The sequence below is a fragment of the Coturnix japonica genome, chromosome 1 (assembly GCF_001577835.2).
Source record: "Coturnix japonica isolate 7356 chromosome 1, Coturnix japonica 2.1, whole genome shotgun sequence".
In the NCBI taxonomy this organism is placed as follows: domain Eukaryota; kingdom Metazoa; phylum Chordata; class Aves; order Galliformes; family Phasianidae; genus Coturnix; species Coturnix japonica.
Genome location: NC_029516.1, coordinates 166,287,759 through 166,306,665, shown reverse-complemented (window position 1 = coordinate 166,306,665; position 18,907 = coordinate 166,287,759). Strand labels below are relative to the sequence as shown.

The window sequence follows — 18,907 nt, the reverse complement described above, 5'->3', positions numbered from 1 at the left end:
AAGGGAAGGGAAGGGAAGGGAAGGGAAGGGAAGGGAAGGGAAGGGAAGGGAAGGGAAGGGAAGGGAAAGAGAGCCAGGAAATGGGAAAGAATTCATAAAGGAAGTAGCTATGTTCACTTTTTCATACTATCATGCCACAGACATACTAGAATGACTACAAAACTGACAGGCAGTCACAAAGGCATTTGCCACACAGCTACGTGCACTCAAGAGTGTTGGTAACTTTTAAACTTGTATGAATTAAATAGTCACCAGTTATTGTTCTTTTACTTATTTTGAGAAAGATTAGTTGAGATGATGTTTTTAAGAGGAAAATAGAATACAGGAAAACTCAAAACAATGACACCACTCTTAGATTTTTCTAAGAGAAGAGATGCTTACCGGAGTGCAAAATATAGTGAAAAGTAATAGATTACAACACATTTTCCATCATTTTAGATTATCACATTTATGAAATACATGATTACAATTGCTTGTTTTATGAACCAAAAGAATAAAAATAATATGAGGCTTGGAAATTATGCAGCAGTACGAGGAAATTGAACTTAAATTTAGATTAAACATCAATTGCACAATTAATGGGCGCTGTGACAGGAAAAAAGTGAAGAGCAAACAGGTGTTTACTAACAGTACAATCTACTGAGTTAAGAGGGAGACAGATGACACTGCAGAAAAAAAACACGATGTGATTTATTTGTCCATTCTTGTAGATATGGCAGTAATAGAATAAATCATTGCAGAGGGAAAATGGAGAAATTTTCATAACGATTTTCATAATGCAGAGATAACAGCACTAAAAGGAGTAATCTGAGGATTTTAAATGAGGGTTTTTTTTCGTGGACAAGGTAAAATAACAGTGGCTACTGATGGCACATTTCAACGCTTCCCAATATGTGCCAGAGATAAGATAAAGGTAGATCTAAAGAAAGTCATAAGCTGCATAAGGGTTTATTTATAAAGGTTATCACTTTCCAAAGCAAACAAGCATACAAAAAAACTTTAATTAAAACCATAAAAGGAAAAAAAAAAAAAAAAAAGATACAAAAAGAAGTAAAAAATAATAAAAAAAAAAAGTTCACTAATATGAGAAAGGGATGTGTAGATAACAAATACCACTAATGGAATGTGTGGAAAGTAGAGATTTACCAAAAAGGAAATGAATGAGATGCTGTGAGAGGTTAACAACGCAGTACATTGCTCACTGCTTAAAAACAATCAGTGAAAGATTTTCCTTCACTTCAGTGAGGTAAATGCCACTTTAGCTCAGTCTTTGTAGCAGTCCAAAAATAGCTTTATGTGTTAATGGAATAAAATTCCCCTTCTTTTTTTTTATGGAGTGGAATTAAGCAGGAATGTACATTGTCTCCTCTATCTTTTCACAAAACTCCTGAATTTTACCTTAAATGGATACGAAGCAGTAAGTCAGAAAAATAAAATTGTTAGAAGTGTTTCAAGGAAGAGTTTTAATTAATTATATTGTCATTTTCTTTTTCTTAACCAGAATATTTAATCAAAATTTGAATAGATCCACGAGCTTTAGAAAGATCCCAACTTTTAAAGAAGTTGCCGTTCTGAAATGCCAGCTGTAAATTCACAGATGGAGAGAAACCCACAGTTCATAAAACGATTGAGTTTATTGGGCAATAAAGTCTCCAAAACACTTATGGGAAAAATCTCAGATACCCAGAAGAACCATATAATGAAGATGTAAAATAGGGCATTTCTACAAGTGGGAATTTTTAGAGTGCTTAAAAAATTGTGTAGTTTCTTGCTAACATTATCCATAACCAAATATGTTTCTTATTTCATTTTTTACTAATACTCATTATCAAATACACAGTTTGAACTTATGTGGAATAATGAATCTTCATATTAAAGTTCAGATGCTTTTTATGTGTCCCTAAATGATATATACCATCTGATTTATTGCTCCCATATAAGTACAGGAGGGTAACTAAGAGCAGGTTTGACTGCTTTAAGTTGCTGATATCTCATATTTTAACAACATACCATCATTTTGTTCCTTATGGTACATCATAGTCCCAGAGCAGCAATGCAAAAAATATTCCATCACTGACAATGAAGTTGTACTGTGCAGGATGTAATTGAAATTTAACCTCTTAAGTTTGGAAAAATTCTAATGTTCATGGCCTCCCCAAGACAAGGTCATTTTCAAACCGCCCTCATTTCTGTGCTTCCTGGTAGTATTAAAAATGAGTAGTATTATTGAAGTCTTTTTATTTAAGTTCATTTTCCACAATGAGATTGGGAAAACAGTGTAAGAGTTGAACCAGCAGTCAAGGATAGTGACTAGCTTTCAGGCTATCTGTTTAATAACCTCCTCCAGTAAGCTCTGCTTCCATCAATACTCAACACTTCATAGGAAGCCCTGTGCAACTTAACTTTCTCCTACTCTTGTCCTTTGAGGTTTCAGCCTGAATACTTTCTTCTTACACTCATACAACAGCTTGTCCCTGAACGAGTGAGAGCATATCAGACAGTATTTATGCTAGGTAAAAAGCCAGGAATGTGCTGAATATTCTGGTTTGGACTTCAGGCAAATTTATGATTTAACTTTTGAAGGTATCACTTAACTGTTCCGTTTCTTTCCTTTCTGATGTTGAAAAATGGCTATTTCCATCAGAAGTAAAATGAAGTCTTACCAATATAACTACAAATTTGTCTTCTCCCTTATCCTATATTTAAAAAAAAAAAAAAGTGGTTTTTTTTCTCATTATTATTGTTACTAGAGCCTCTTCATGTGAAGCTGAACTTCAGGACTTAGTGCATCAAGTTGACATCATAGTAAACAGCAAGAAAATAGAATGGGAAAGGAAGATGAAAGCTTTTGAAGAACAGATGGATATCCAGCATCAAGAATTAGCAAGTGCCCAAAGCAAATTGGAACAAAAGGGTCAAGAGGTATTTGAAAATATCAGATCTATTAAAAAGTTTATATCATGTGAGGAAGTTAATAGTGTGATCTCAATGCTCTGTTTGTAGGCTTGTTTGTTCTGTCATATAAAAATACCAAGCTTTTTAGAGGTCACAAATTATCTTTACTATTTTGATTTAAAGTGGGCTTCTGTTCTGAAAAGTGATTCTAAAAATGTCAGAGTCCCATATTTCTTTTATTTCTTTTATTTCCTGAAAGTCTAAATCAAATATTCTCAGTTTAGCTTTGAAAAGATAGTTTGATTTTTTTTTCCTAGATGACAATATTTCTACCTTAATCAGAAATTTTAAATGGAAAAATGCAGCTCCAAAAGTTGGGCAAATTTATGTCATTGTAATTCATGTTTATACTCCATTTTTATCATTTCACATGCTGTACTGGCTTTGAATGTTAATTTTATTACTAAGAGTTAAGATTTGAATTGTATTACCACTTCGAATTGCTGATCAAACTGAAGGCACCAGTGGATCTGACATCACCTGCACTTCAAGTTGTGTGTGCTGAATATTGTTTCAGAAGTATCAGTGAATTCTGGCATGACGTTCAGCTCTATTGCAAGACATCTGAAGTTAGGTGTTATGTGTTTGTATATGGGTGTCCTTGTGTGAGCCAGGGGCCAGTGGGAGACTTGAAATGCATCTCTTTCCCTAACAAACAATTGTAGGAACCTGCCCTTTGTCATTGCAGTCAGAGGAGCCAAGAGAATAATTCAGCTAGCCAGTCCTTAGAGCATCAATCTATTTGCCCATACACAGATGTTATCTGAAATATCTTAGCATACTGCAGCTAGCTTACAACTGCCTCTCCAGAAAAACACAGGTGTTATGTATAGTCTTGGTCATATTTCTCATGTCTCTGTAAAAATCTCAGATAATTCAAAACATAAACAATTCAAGCAAAATTCTGATGTTGGGACACAGCAGTTCATTTATATATTTGGGTCAGAAATGCTCCATTAAAGAGTCTTTCATGACAGGCTCGTATGGTTTTATCATTAATTCATAATATAATACGCAGTTCGATTGGTGCAACCTGGCTTTATGGTGTGTTTCTAACTGTAGGTGGAACTACTTTCTCAGCAACTGGAAAACTTAAAGAAAACTAATTATGAAATGGCTCAGAATTACAAAACTCAGCTCTGTGCACTTAAATCTCAAGTAAGAAAAATATCAGTTTCATTATTTTCTGATTGCATTTTAAAAAACTTATTCATGCCTTATGATACAGATACACCCTTATGAATTTGGGAATAGGTTGGACTGTGTAATCCAAATGATGCTGAATTCTAGCCTGGCTCCATTGTCGTTCTGTACTGACATGTACAAACTCTTTGGATGGATTTTGATGTGAAGACAAGTGTTTAATTTTCTGACTATGGACTAATAACATATAACCTTAGAGAACAAATAAAACACATAATTAGATTCGTGCTCATATGATCTGGATGCTCATTGAGAATTTTCAGGTTTAAATTGCTCTTGCCACTACTTTGCTGTAGATTTCTTTCTGGTTTTTGTTTGACTGGTTTACAGGCTTTGTTATAGAAGTGTGATAACTTTCCATAAGGAAACACAGCATTAAAATCAGAGTAGCCCGGCTCTGTGGAGTTGTTTTGGCTTTATTTATGTGTTGCTCTGTGTCTGTGCTTTCGCTCTCCGTTTTTTTTTTATATCAGTTATGAATTCAGATTCTTGATAAATTTCAAACTATTCTGATTCTGTTTTTAACGAATTCAAGTCCACATCTCCATGCTGTTTTTCCTGCTATTCTACTGCTTCCTTCTTTGAATTCTCCTACCAGGGAGTAAGCATTATAATTAACTTTTTCCAGTCATCATACTTAACCACAGAATTCTTAAATTGTCTAAATTAGGAATGATTATTTTCACTTGGAGGTGATACTTATCACCCACAGCCCATTAAGCCAGTAAATATAGAATTTATTTTTAAGATTATGTCTCCTTTGTCTCCTTTCTTTTGCTTCTTATCTTCACATGAACATTATACTTCCTTCAACAATGTACTTTCTTAAGAGCTGCAATTTAATTTTGCACAAATAGCGTGTTAATATTTACATCATTGTATCTTTCTGTGCAGATGTTTTCTTAAAATCCCTTGCGGTTTTTATTCCTTCCTAATCTTGATATAGAAATAGAAAGGGTTGCTTTTTCTAGCTCTCCCTAACAGTGTTCAGGCTATTCAGAGCAACTTTCTCTGTGATAACACTTCTGCTGTGGTCCTCCGTGCTTTTTACCCTTGATACTAATGTGAACAACTGTTTTAAAGAGCAACCTTCCCACAGAACTGATTATATTCCAGTTGACTGCAGTAAAGTATCTTTTTGTATTAGAGGAATAGTTCCCGATAGGTAACCTGAAACTCTTAAGCCACACTTTTTGCACTCATTCAAATGTACAGCATTTTGTTATAATTAAGTAGCAAAATCTTTAGGGATTCATCTTAATTATTTTCTTTCTGGTTTTGTTTTTTTCCCCCATATGATACTTAGTTACTCTCATTCTGAAAATGGCAGAAAACCTAAGGCACAAGAATGATAATCCATTTTGTTCTCAGCACTTTTGCTGAGTTTAATGTCCAACTCTGAGCTACGTCATGCTCCCTTTAGAATCAATGGAAGGAACTGAACGCTCCTGGAATATGATTCCTCTCAGTGTATGAGGAGTATCTGAGAGAGGTGAAATGTATAAGCATTTGAGGGCAGCTCTTTCTAACTCTCGATAGTCCTCCTCAGGCTCTTGTAGAGTAACAAACTGTTTAGTGACCACACTTCTGAAGAATCTGGTATTTCTGCTGATACCTTCCTGACTTTGCCTCTGGCACTTAAGCCACGCTTTCATAGTAAGATCAATAGGCAGAACAGTATTTGGGGTCTAATTCTCAAAGATGCTCCTTGGAACTCCACGATTCCAGAAGAAAGCAATGCATAACATTTCAGCAATTTCCATTATAGAAAAGAAACATGCAAGCCCAAAATATTCTAATGATAATCCTTCATTCTGGTTGATGAAGCACCCTTTAAAATTGTTAACACAAGATGGCAGTAAACAAGTGTAAAAAATTCACGTAAGCGCCAGAGGAAATGACAATATGGGTAATGGTGCCATAAAAATCTTTAGCATAATTAAGTAGTTGTCAAATGAACCTATTTGAAATGTTGGTTTACATTTAAGTGAGAGCTTAGTTCATCTCCATTTTATTAAATGCTTCCTTATTGTATTGTATGTAGAACTTGCAGAAGGCAATTGTAGTTTAATGAGAACTTTGGTCACACAGTCAATCCCTGACAGATTCTGTATGCTCCCCTCTGCTTTCACTTTTAGTTTTCAAAGCTGACACATAGTTATGAAAAGCTTTTAAAACAAAAAAATCTTCAAAGTAGAGAAAAAAGTGAAGGAAGCCTGGAGACATCATTTGAACTGCGCAATTTAAACAAGAAACTGGAGGTAAGAATATTTTGTTACCATGTTCTGTTTTTAGTATGCCTCTAAAATTGATTTCTTGGTTACAGATGTAAACTCAAAGTATCTGAATCTTCTACAAATGACAGATAAGAAAAGGCGTATAGTTTGATATTCTGGTTTTGTTCTTTCATTGAAGTTTTATTAGTGTTGTTGATAGTTTTATGAGTTAATAGACATCATTTGCTTCACAAATGTAACGATAAATAAATTTTACTTCCTGTTTGTATACTGGATAGTATCATCTCTTCAGGCATGAGAATCTACCATTAATGTAAGTCTTACAGACTTCGGGACAACTTTTATTGTGTAGGGCTAGATAGAATAAGGATTTAGGACTGGAGAATTGTTTGTTATACATGTATCCTGTCAGCACTTACAGGTCTGAGGCCATCCACAACTTTGACTGAAGTACTTATTTTCCATAGGTCACACATTAGCAAGGATAAGGCACTTAAAAATACAGTCTGCAGAATCCAATGTATCTAGTGGGGAACTGGATAATCTGTGATGCTGACGACAGGATTCAGTCATATTCTCTATTCAGCCAGACACAGAAGTGAATTTTAGCTGACTGATTCTTGGATGCGTAAGATGCTGATCTCTAAACAGAATTCCCAGCCTTGACTTCTCAAGTTTGAAGTTGCATTATTATCTGTGGAACAGTTACATATTTACTGAGCACAGAAAATTGGCATCTATAGTGTGGTATTCTACATGTCAGCTGCTTCTCAGATACTCTTATGGGTACATTCACTGCCACAGAAACAAAGGACCGAGCAACATAATCTCTAATTCTATTATTTTTTTCCTTCTGCTTTCTTACTAAGCCAGTACATTTTCTTTGCAAAATGAAACAACTTCCAGAAAAGAAACTCCAGAAACTGTTGAAAAACAGTCTGTAGTTTATTATGTAGAAAATTAACACGAGGAGATTCTGGTTCAGATTCTGTTTGGAGAGAAGATTATTAAACTGAGAGTTCCCTACGCTGGGAGAACAGTCTGTCCTATAGTCTGATGTAGCATAGAAGGATCAGTAAAATAATCAAGATTTTCTTTGGCCATCCTTTGCAGAGAGCATAAAAAAAATTAATGTGTGCTTCAAGCATTTACTGACCTGGCTTCTGCAGGGAAAGGAAGCAAAAGAAGACCAGTGGAAACTAAGTGTGAGCTAGTTGCATGGCTTTTAAGCATTGTGAGGACTTCGATGCTCATCATTTAGATTTACATAAATTTGTAATGGTAGACAATGTAAACGCTTGGAGATCCCCACAAATGAAAACTTAAGAGCTGACAGATTTTAAGTGCTTTCATACTTAAATTACAATTAAAAAGCATTTTAGGATCTGTATTTTGATTTTGCAGAAGAAGGAACCTTCAGGTCACTATATATAACACATAAATGATGTCTCTTCCACGTGGAAGAGTCCTTATCATCAGAAAATCTGCTAAGCTTTGGATTTCAGCAGAGCTACCAGCACGGCCACTACAAGAAAAATATATGAGTTATACATTGATAACTGACTAAATATATCACTACTTTGAAACTGTCTGATCCAGCTAATTTGAGAATGACCTCATTCAGGATTATAACAAGAAAATAATGTAACACAATTCTGTCGTTTGATTAATTAAGCAGTGTGAAAAATGATCACTTGGAATATATACAGGAAAATTCTAGTATTAAGGAAATAATCTGTGTTGAAAATCTACTAATCTCGGCAGTCCTTTAGTAATGCCTTGAACCTGCAGTCTTCATTTAGCAGACTGAAACTCCACTTGTAGGACATTTTGTGCAACTGGAAGATTTTTGTTCATTTAAAATACCAAAGCACATATTATGAAAGCTAAGTGTGTGTGTGTGTGTGTGTGTGTGTGTGTGTGGTAGAGGAGTTTGTCAGTTTAAGATAATTGTAAAAACTCATCTTCCTTTTTGGAACCAACATTTCCATTGTGAAAAAGGCAATTCTTATTAAGGCTTATTCACTGTAATTTTGCTAATTGTTCATCCAAACAAGACGAGCTAGAACTTTATTAGCTGTGGAGCAATCCCATTTATTTGTGTAATGCTGCCTTTAAAGTCAGTTGTGACAAGAATACAAGATCTGATACAATATAAATTCAAACAGTGTAAGTAGGAGTATAAATACAAATATATATCAGTACAAATATAAACCCAAATACAAAAGTATTATTAGCAAAACCTGATTGTAATAACATCTGTTAAAAAAGGTTTTGTTCAAACTAGGTGAACTTACTTAGGAAAAGATTCCAGAAGCAGCAACTGAACAATTTTAGAAGAAATAAAATGTATTCACTGTAGCTGCTGTTCATTTGTTCAAGAAAAGGAACAACCGAAAAAGCACTTAAAATATTTGTCTGATTATTAAGGGTTTGATCCTATGCTGATTATTCTTTCCTATAATTATTATACTTTCCAATATAATTGGCGTTTTATAGTCATGACTCTAAGATTTACAGGAAGTGAAGTGACTTTAAATACTGTCATTTCTATTCAGTGATTGAAACCTTGGTGCACTGATGGACAGTTGGATGTGAGCCAGCAGTTTGCCCAGGAGGCCAAGAAGGCCAATGGCATCCTGGCTTGTATCAGGAATGGTGTGTTGAGCAGGACTAGGGAAGTCATCCTGCCCCTGTACTTTACACTGGTGAGGCCTCACACTGAGTACTGTGTTCAGTTTTGGCACCTCAGTACATAAGGGACATGGAGGTGCTGCAGTAGGTCCAGAGAAGGTCAACAAGGTTTTTAAGGGCTTGGAGAATATGCTCTATGAGGAGAGACTGAGGGAATTGGGGCTGTTTAGTCTGGGGAAAAGGAGGCTGAGGGGAAACCTTATTGCTCTCGTACAATATCTGAAAGTTGTTTGCAGTGAGTGCGGGGTTGGTCTCTTCTCGCTGCTGACAGGTGACAGGACGAGGGGAAATGGCCTCAAATTGCACCAGGGTAAGTTTAGGTTGAATATCAGGAAACATTTCTTTACAGAAAGGGTTGTTAAACACTGGAATAGGCTCCCCAGTGTGGTGATTGAGTCACCATCCCTGGATGTGTTTAAAAACTGTTTGGATGTGCTGCTCAGGGACATGACTTAGCAGAGTGTTGTTAGTTACAGTAGTATGGTTAGGTTGCAATTGGACTCAATGATCTTGAAGGTCTTCTACAACCTGAGCAATTCTATGATACTGTGAATATATTCACTTCCCAAGTTTTTCAGATTAACAGCCTTTAAGATGATTTTTTTTTCCCAGAGAGGGTGGCTTGTGGCTGGATGCCTTTTTTATATCCTTGGGTTTTTTTCTTCTTTCCAAAATTATGGGAAGATTACATATGAGCTACAGAACTATGCTTTTCTTGGAACGATAAAAGTAATAATTTATTTCAATTAAGGAAAAACAGTATTTTTCCTCCTGCTCAGTAACTTTCTTTTGCTGTCTTTCAGGAATTTAAAGCAAAATCGAGAGAATGGGATAAGAAAGGGACAATCTGCCAAAATCATCTCATTTATTTAGACACTCAGCAAAAATTATTGTCTGAGCAATGTAATTTGTTTCAGGTAAAATTTCTACCTTCCTTCCCTAGAAGGAAGTTTAGAATTCAATGAGCTGTTTGCTCAGTTGGAGTTATTTTAACTTATGTATTCAAATCTAAACACTCCTAAGCTTTTAGCAAACGTAAAAATGGATACATTATTTTAAGTAAGAAAGATCCATACTGAAAGACACTGATACATGCAGTTACTTAATTTCATTTTAATATAAATAAATCTCACAATGAAAAGTACGATTTTGCTGCTAAAGATAACTCCAAAAAGCAATGCAGGTTCCTTTTTAATTTCTCAGGTATACTGTGGACTTAGATTTATTTTCTATGCTATTTACTAACACACATAGATTGCTCTGAAAGTAGTGTTGTCTTACTCGTTTCCATGGAAGTTACAACAGATACGAAGAAAACGATAGCACTGTTATGATAGAGCAAATTCTCAGCTGCAGAACACTATTTTTCAACATACTCACCTCCATTAGCTATGCATTTTTGCCAGCTACAAACATGAGCCTGCATGTCACACTTGTGAATGTCTGCACCAGCTGAGGTGAGCTACTGTCACTGTCACCACTGCTGAAACGTACCACCCGCTGCTTCACTGTGCTCACATCCACTGTTTGGTCTCTATGAACATTCAGTAAGCATTAATGGATGTCAGTGTGGATTTTTTTCCGCACTGAGAAATTAAATTTCACACCTTTCCTTCCTCCACACTTCCATGTCAGACTCCAATTTGTCAGACTGTCCCTCTGCTGCCCACCTGTCACATGGCAGCAAAATGTAACAGAATATTGGCAGGAAATTTCAACCTCTATTGCCATCCCACCAACATTCAACTCTGACGCTGTGGGACAACAGAATAAAATGGGAGGTGTTACTTGCAGAGCAGTCCTTGTACAATAATTGTGATGAGTGATTGAAATTTAACTTCCACTGTGGATAGTACATCTCACTCCTACTTGGTCAAAATATAAAGCTCCATCAAATCTAAGGTGTCCCCTCACTATTTTATGGTCAGAAATGTACATTAATTTATAGAGAAAACTGAATCCCGGTATGCTGCTCCAGAAACCCACATAAAGGTGTTTGTAGGATTACTTGTACATTTTCAATCATGGTTTTCATCTTTCAGTTACCATTCAGTCCATTGTTGGTCTTTTGATCCATTTTTTACCTGTCAGTTCACTTAGTTCTTTATTATGTAGCTTACTCCTATAGCATATTCTTTATTTTTTTAAAAATATTTCCATTCTAGATCAAAGTATACATTTAGTGATTTCTTGATGGCCTATTATGCTCTAAAAAAAATTAAAGAAATAACTTAATTATTATTTGGATTACAAAACAGCTCAAAATGAAGCATGGGGAAGCCAGTTACGTTCCTAACTGGTAATCCTCTTTTCCAGTGGGACTAAGCTCATTGAATCTTAATCTAGTGAAACATGTTCTTAATGGTTCCTATGAGACTCTTTACCCATACCCACTGTTTCCAAGGATGACAGTTACATTACATTTACAGACGTGGAAAGCGTTCTTTTGCTGTAATTGAACTTTCATACAAATGGCTGAAAAAAGCAGGGCTTTGACTCGACAGATCTACTGGCTGGTGCACGTTGAGTTGATTGTATAATTAGACAAGTCAAAGTCGAATACTTAAGATGATCATCCACATTTTTCTGCCAAAGTTCACATGACTGTCATCAGCGAACTCTCTTTGTAGACAGCTTTCATCACAACTGTAACATCACACTAGTTACATCAGACTAGTTTATTAATGATAAGTTTGAAGGATTGTTTCTGAATCATTAATAGATTCTGCAACTTTGGCCCAAATTCTCTTCTGTAAGGCCTTTGATTTCCAAATGGAGACTAGCATTTTTATTTCACAGGATACTTTGACATCCTTGCATGTCAAACTCCACAACTTAGATCTTGGAGACCTTAATTTGTTATCCACACGCATTAAATTTACCTGCCAAATTATTTAGGCTTCTTATTTACTGTGCAGCCTGTGGTCCATTTCAGCCAGCACAAGTTAAGAGAACATAGTCAATGAATTCAAAAGGAGTCCAAAGAAAGAATTCCTTTTTGCAGTCCTTATCAAGGAAATATAGTATATGCAGCACTAATTATTTTTTATTTAAATGTTCTTGCTCAGCTTTGTATCTTCATATGATACATGGTTTGCAGGTAATATTTTGGTGTCATTTTTCAGCTAATTCTGAATTTCAGTCTTCTGAAAGATTAGTGCTGCTGTGTCCAAGTGGAAGGATCTGTATGGATAATTTTTTGAACAGTTGCCGTAGTGATTGTGGTTCTTCACACTGCCTGTGAATTCACAAATACCACCGGTACCTATTTTCTGAAGTTTTCTTTTTAGAGTTATTTAATGAGTACAAGAAACTGAAGAAACTGAATGAAGTACAAGACTGTTTCCAGAGATGCTGAATGTGCAAATGATTTTCCCACAAGATTAATAATAATGATACAAAAAAATAAAAAATACAGTTACTGCAGTAACTGAGCTACAAGCAGTGTACTACTCACCTTTTAGTCAAAGGTTAATTCCAGTCCTGAGGTGAACACACGCATCTCCTACTGAGTTCATTATTTCAAAGAGAAATGTTTCTCTCAAATCATTTTTTATAGGTAACTGCTTTGAGTAGGTCATCATAATCACCTTTTCACTTGTGAGGCTAATTAATCTCAAAGTGCCAGGGAAATACACAACAGAGAAAAATTCTGTACCCTTGTAAGTTTTAGAAATGTTATTCTCACTGTGCATGATGAACTTGAAGCTAAGGAAAGGAAATATTCTTCAGAATAGTGATACAAACCTTTCCAAAAGTGCCATCTTTTCTAAGCAAGTTCTGATGGATAAAATGGGAATTAGCTTAGTCATTTCAGTAGCAACTGTTCAACTGTTTGGCCCTAAAAATTTAGATGTAATTATTGAATTTCATTAAAAATATTTTATTGTTTTGTAGAAGCAAACCTGGAGTAGTCAATTCCAGATAAGCGATAAGAAACAAAACCAGGAAGAGATTGTTAAATATGGCCAGACTGAAAGAGAAATGGATGGGTTAATTGTTGAAAAGCTAAGGGCAGCAGTGAATGAAATGACAATAAGCAGGAATAGACTAGAAGAGGAAAATCTGAAACTCCATGAGGATCTAAAAATGTTCCAAAACCAGTTCCAGGTAATGATATATTTCGTTTTCCATGAATGCTGTGGAATAAATTTTGGAGCATTAATTTAATACGACTATACTTTAAAAAGTAGTTCTAAGATGCCTATATACAAGATCTGTGCAGTTACTGTGTGGATATTCTTTGCAGAAGCATGGAATGAGCTGTGAACAGTCAAATTTTTGAGTAAGACTTGAAAAACATTTTATATTCAGTAGTTATATCTTTTTCTGTCTATTTACCTAGATTTTTATAACTTTCCTCTTCCTGTAGCACCACAGAGTGAGTTATCTTAATTCACTTGGCTCCTTGTATAAAAACTATTTGTATTGAATGTCTTTATCTGCTTTACATCTTGTTGCATGAAGTGCCCTTTACATACTAAATAAGTAGATATAAAAGTGTGTGGTATGGTTTATTGTTCTATGAATATTCTTCAGTGCAATGAATGTCTAGGCTGGCAGCATTGACGCAAAAGATTTTATCCTATCTCTAGCTTACCATTTTTCAACTGCTTTATGAAAACAGCTGTTGGGGCCTCTTCCTTTGTTCATAATCTATGGATTCTTACAAGACTGAGATATCATAGAATCACAGAATGTCTTGATTTGGAAGGGACTCCAGAGATCATCGAGTTCCAACCCCCTGCCACATGCAGGGTTGACAACAACTAGATCAAGTACTGGATCAGATTGCCCAGGGCCAGCCTGTCCATAAACACCTCCAAGGATGGAGCATTCATAACCTTTCTGGGAAACCTGTTCCAGCTCCTCAGCACTCTCTCAGTAAAAATTTTCCTCCTGACATCTAACCTAAATCTCCCCTCCTTTAGTTTAAAACCATTCCACCTCATCCTGTCACAATCTGTTCTTGTAAAAAGCTGTTTTCCCTGATGATTATAAACTCCCTTCAAATACAGCAAGGCCGCAATGAGTCATCCCACAGCCTTCTCTTTTCCAGGCTGAACAAGGCCAGTTCATTCAGCCTATCCTTGTAGGGGAGGTGCTCCAGTCCTTGGAATATCTTTGTAGCCCTCCTCTAGACCCTCTCCAAAAGTTCCATATCTTTCCTGTTTTTGGGGCTCCAGACTCAGATGCAGTACTCCAGCTGGGGCCTCACAAGGGCAAGAGTAGAGGGGGACAGTCACTTCCCTTGCCCTGCTAGCCATTCGTCTTCTGATGGAACACAGGATATCACTGACTTTATAGGATACAGGTGCACACTGCTCTTTCAGGTTGTTTTTCCTCAACCAGGACCCCCAAGTCCTTCTCAGTAGGCCTGCTCTCAAGGAGCTTTTCTCACAGTTTGTGTACTGTAATCTAATCTGGGATTACTTGAACCCAGGTGCAAAACATTTGCTTTGTTGAACCTCACTAGGTTCACAAAGTCCCAATTTCTTGAGATTATTTTAGTCCCTCTCAGTGGCATCCCTTCCTTCTGCTATATGAACTGCATCACTCAGCTTGGTGTGACCAGCAAACTTGCTGAGGGTGCACTACATCCCATCATCTGCATCAGTGATAAATATGTTAAAGAGTACCAGACTCAAGACAGTCCTTTGGGGAACGCTTCTCATTACTACCCTCTACCTGGACGGAGAGCCATTGAACACCACCCTTTGGCTGCGACCTTCCAAACAGCTCCCTGTCCACCAAATAGTCTGCCCTTCAAATCCGTATCTCTCCAATTTAGAGAGAAGGATGTAGTGGGAGACCATGTCAAAGGCCTTGCAGAAGTCCAGGTAGATGACGTTGGTCACCATCCCTTTGTTCATCATTGCCATCACTCCACCATAGAAGATTGCAGATTGATCTGGGATGACCTTCCCTTGGTGCAATCATGTTGGCTGTCTCAGGTCACCTGCTTGTCCCTTGTGTGCCTTAACATGTCTTCCAGGAGAATTTGTTCATGGTCTTCCCAGGCTTCCCAGAGGTGAAGTTCACCAGCCTGTAGTTCCTCAGGTCCTCCTTCCTGCCTTCCTTGTAAATGGGAGTGATATTTCTCTTTTTCCAGTTCCCAGGGACTTTATCTGACCGCTATGGTTCTTCAAATATAATGGAGAGCTTCACAGCAACCACATCAGCCAGCTCTCTCGGGACCCTGGGATGCATGTTGTCTGGCTCTATGAACTTATACATGTTCAGTCTCATGAGCTGGTCTTGGACTTGCTCCACCAGTGCAGTGCAGGGGAGTTTGCTTCTTCAGTGGGGAGTTTTCTGCCTCATATCTTCAGCTTTTTTATTAGCAAAGACTGAAACAGATCAAGAATAAGATTTTCATTTCCTTTTTTCTCCAGTAAGATGATTTTGCTTATTAATTTAAGCACTTCAATATTCAGGAATATATTGACTGGCCTGTAGTGACTTAATCTGGAGAAAGATCACCTATTTTTCTTAACTTCATTTAACTTTAGTTACAATGTACTTCACGGTAATTAAGGTATATGGTGGAGATTTATTTCAGGTATTGCCAGGACAACCAAATCCTGTGTATGTGATGTTTATACATTTGATTTGCACATTAGTTCCCTAAGTCACTAGACTGCATGCAGGTTTATCAGTCTGCAAGCGAAAAGACCTGCTTTTGGGGATGTGAAAAGGTTGCCACAAATAGTAGTTGGATTAGAATATATTTGGAACAGGGGGAGTAAGTGTTGTAGAACGCAGGGAGAGTAGATGGCAGCATGCTGTAGCCTTGTCTAAGAAAATCTTCAAGCTAGAGGAAGTATTTTTGGGGGATATCCATATGAGAAAGCAGGAAGTGCAGGGTCTGTCATCAGCCAGAAGGAGTAGGCAGGTGAGCATATGAGTGCTGTATGGAGCACTAGGTTAGTTGGACGTGGGTTGGGTGAAGGGAGGAGCAGGAGATGGGAGTCTTGCTGGGGACAAGTTTGATTTCCATGGCAATTAGCATGGTATTACGTCACACACATCTTGTACGCCGTGACTACTTTGTGTATGCTTCCACCTGTTTCTGTCATACTACTGGTTAGAAAGAAAAGCGAACTGTATGGAAGGTGGATTTGTTGGCTGTGAAGCAAATATGAATTTAAGAAGATCCAAACTGAGACCCAAGAGTATTTCTCAATCTCATGAACTGTTTGGCAAACTTAGTTGCAAACATACACGAGATGCATGAAACCATTGACCTGAAGTTCTTTTTCAAGCATAATTGCTGCTACTGCTGTGGCTGCTGTTACTCCTGGCATTACTACATTCCACAGAAGGAAATATAATTTCTGTAAACGTGCATGGTGAGTGCAGTGCGCCACAGGTGATCTGACTTCCACCACAAAACTGTGAAGTGTTCCCCTTTTCCACTGCATAATCAAATCAGAGGTGTACACACACACACCTCAAATTAACATATTATGTTCTAGTTGTGGCTATCTCTTGAATGTTGAAGTCATTAAGATGATTGTAAGTAAGTTCTGCTGACAATTTTAAAAATTCATTAAACTTTAGTTCACTAGAATATGCCCAGACTTGCATTTCCAAGTTCAAAAAGCTCTTTCAGGCTTAATTTAACACAGGATTTGATGAATGAATCTGTATATACAGACCCCATAAAAAAAACCAAAAGTGCTTCATGTCTGTTTTTGGCAGTTCTTTCAGCCAGAGGAAAACCCCAGGCTTCTTGGAAGGAAGGTCATTCTAATGTGAGGCTCTAAGGGAAATAAACCTTTGAAGTTCCTTGCTTGCAGTGTCATTTTTTTATTCCATTTTTAAAGTAGTCTTTTGAAAGTTTAGAAGTCTCATTTTTGCTTTTAAATATGGAACCTATATTATATTAAAAAGAAGAAATTATGAAAAAATCCTAGTTTTTGATGTAACTATTTTAAAGGCAAAGGAGCAGCATCCACGGAAAATCCTTTTCTTTTGTCTAGATCTTGAAGGAGAGGAAATCAGAAAGCTATTGTAAGAATCTGATTATTGTTGCTCCTTTTGTTATTTGATATCTTTAATGTGATTTTAGCGTATCTTATGGTAATGGCAATAGGAATTCAGATTTTATGATCTCAAATATTACACATAGCATGAGGCCACATTATCAGCCATAAATGACAGGTAAAATAGAGACAAGATTTGTGGACTCCATAAGAAACGTATTTTCATGATTATGTGAAAATTTGGCGGTGCTGATCTAGAGGCAATTACCTCTACAGAGATAGAACTAGTTTTGGTGTTGACTGAACACGTGCCTTATCTAAGCACCTAAGTCTACAGGCACCTGCTCCAAGCCTTCAAGCAACATTTAGTGAAGATATGCACTTAATCCAGCCTTTCTATAGCCTTGTAGTTTTCATGCTTATAAACTGAAAATGCTGTCAGGAAAAAAAAATGCAAGCTACTTACAGTACAACTTCTTACACGTGAAGCATTTTTCACGTGTGAAGAAGCTATTGAATCAAGCAAACTACATATTTTAGATACATTTAGGGCAACAAAGAACTTTGCACTGAAATTTCCTAAGATAGTTTCAGAGATACGGGCTGAAAGACTGCAAAAGCTGAAGAATGTTCAGCATCTGATCTTTAGTTATTCCTGGAGAAGGGAGATGACATGGAAGCAATGCCTTCTTCAGAGATGTAACTCAGGATAAAAGCATTTATATCTTTTCAAACACATTATTACAGGTGTCAGTAGTGATCATAAAATTATAGAATCATGGAATTATTTAGCCTTTGTTTCATCCCCCCTGCTATGGGCAAAGACACCCGACTAGACTGACTTGCTCAAAGCCTCATCCATCCTGGCCTTTAACACCTGGGAAGGGACATCCACAGCCTTGCTGGACAACCTATTCCAGTGTCTCACCGTCCTCACAGCAAAGGTTTTCTTCCTAATATCTAGTCTACATATATTGTCTTCCTGTTTCAAGCCATTTCCCCTCATCCTGTTGCTACATACCATTATAAAAAATCTCTCCAGCTTTTCTGTATGTCCCCTTCAGGTACTGGAAGGATGCTATAAGGTCCCTCTGTACCCTTCTTTAGTCTTAAGAGCCCCAGCTCTCTCAGCCTGTCTCTATAGGGAAGATGCTCCAGCCCCCTAATCACCTTTATGGCCCTCCTATGGACCTGCTCCAGCAGCTCTATGTTCTTCTTTGTTGGAGGCCCCAGAACTGGACACAGTACTCCAGGTGAGGTCTCACAAGAACAGAGAAGAGGGGCAGAATCACCTCCCTTGACCTGCTGGTCACACTTCTCTTGATGCAAGCCAGGATACAATTGGCCTTCTGGTCTGCAAGCACACATTGCCAGCTCATGTTGAGTCTTTCATCAATTGACACACCCAAATCCTTCTTCTCAGAGCTGCTCTCAAGCCATTTTCTGTCCAACCTGTATTTGTCCTTGAGATTGCCCTGACTCAAGTGCAGGACCCTGTGCATGGCCTTGTTGATCTTCATGATGTTGGCATGGGCCCACCTCTCAAGCCTGCCCAGATCCCTCTGGATAGCATCTCTTCCCTTTAGCACTCTCAGCCTGGTGTTATCTGCAAACTTGCTGAGAGTGCACTTGATCCCATTGTCCATGTCACCTACAAAGATGTTAAATAACACCAGTCCCAGTATCAGTCTCTGATGAACACTGCCTATCACTGGTCTCCACTTGGACATTGAGCAGTTGACCACCACTCCCTGAGTGTGACCATCCAGTCAGTTCCTTATGCAGTGAGTGATCCATCCATCAAATTCATTTTTCTCCTATTTGGTGACC

General features: G+C 37.3%; 1 protein-coding gene across 13 annotated transcripts in view; it reads left to right on the top strand.

Annotated features, from left to right (window-relative positions):
• The window catches only part of DEUP1 (deuterosome assembly protein 1), a 64,813-nt gene that overhangs the window by 3,966 nt on the left and 41,940 nt on the right, over nt 1-18,907 (top strand). For 7 of the 13 annotated variants that reach the window (XR_001552801.2, XM_015852324.2, XM_015852323.2 and 4 more), the window contains exons 3-7: nt 2,751-2,922; nt 4,018-4,113; nt 6,297-6,419; nt 9,893-10,006; nt 12,987-13,199. Coding sequence is in view for 12 of the 13 variants with exons in the window: in XM_015852324.2 (XP_015707810.1) it covers nt 2,751-2,922; nt 4,018-4,113; nt 6,297-6,419; nt 9,893-10,006; nt 12,987-13,199 (718 nt within the window). In the remaining variant the exon portion in view is untranslated. Of the gene's footprint in view, nt 1-2,750; nt 2,923-4,017; nt 4,114-6,296; nt 6,420-9,892; nt 10,007-12,214; nt 12,351-12,986; nt 13,200-18,907 lie in introns of those variants that run through there. The other 6 variants (XM_015852325.2, XM_015852326.2, XM_015852329.2 and 3 more) reach the window with 6 other exon arrangements.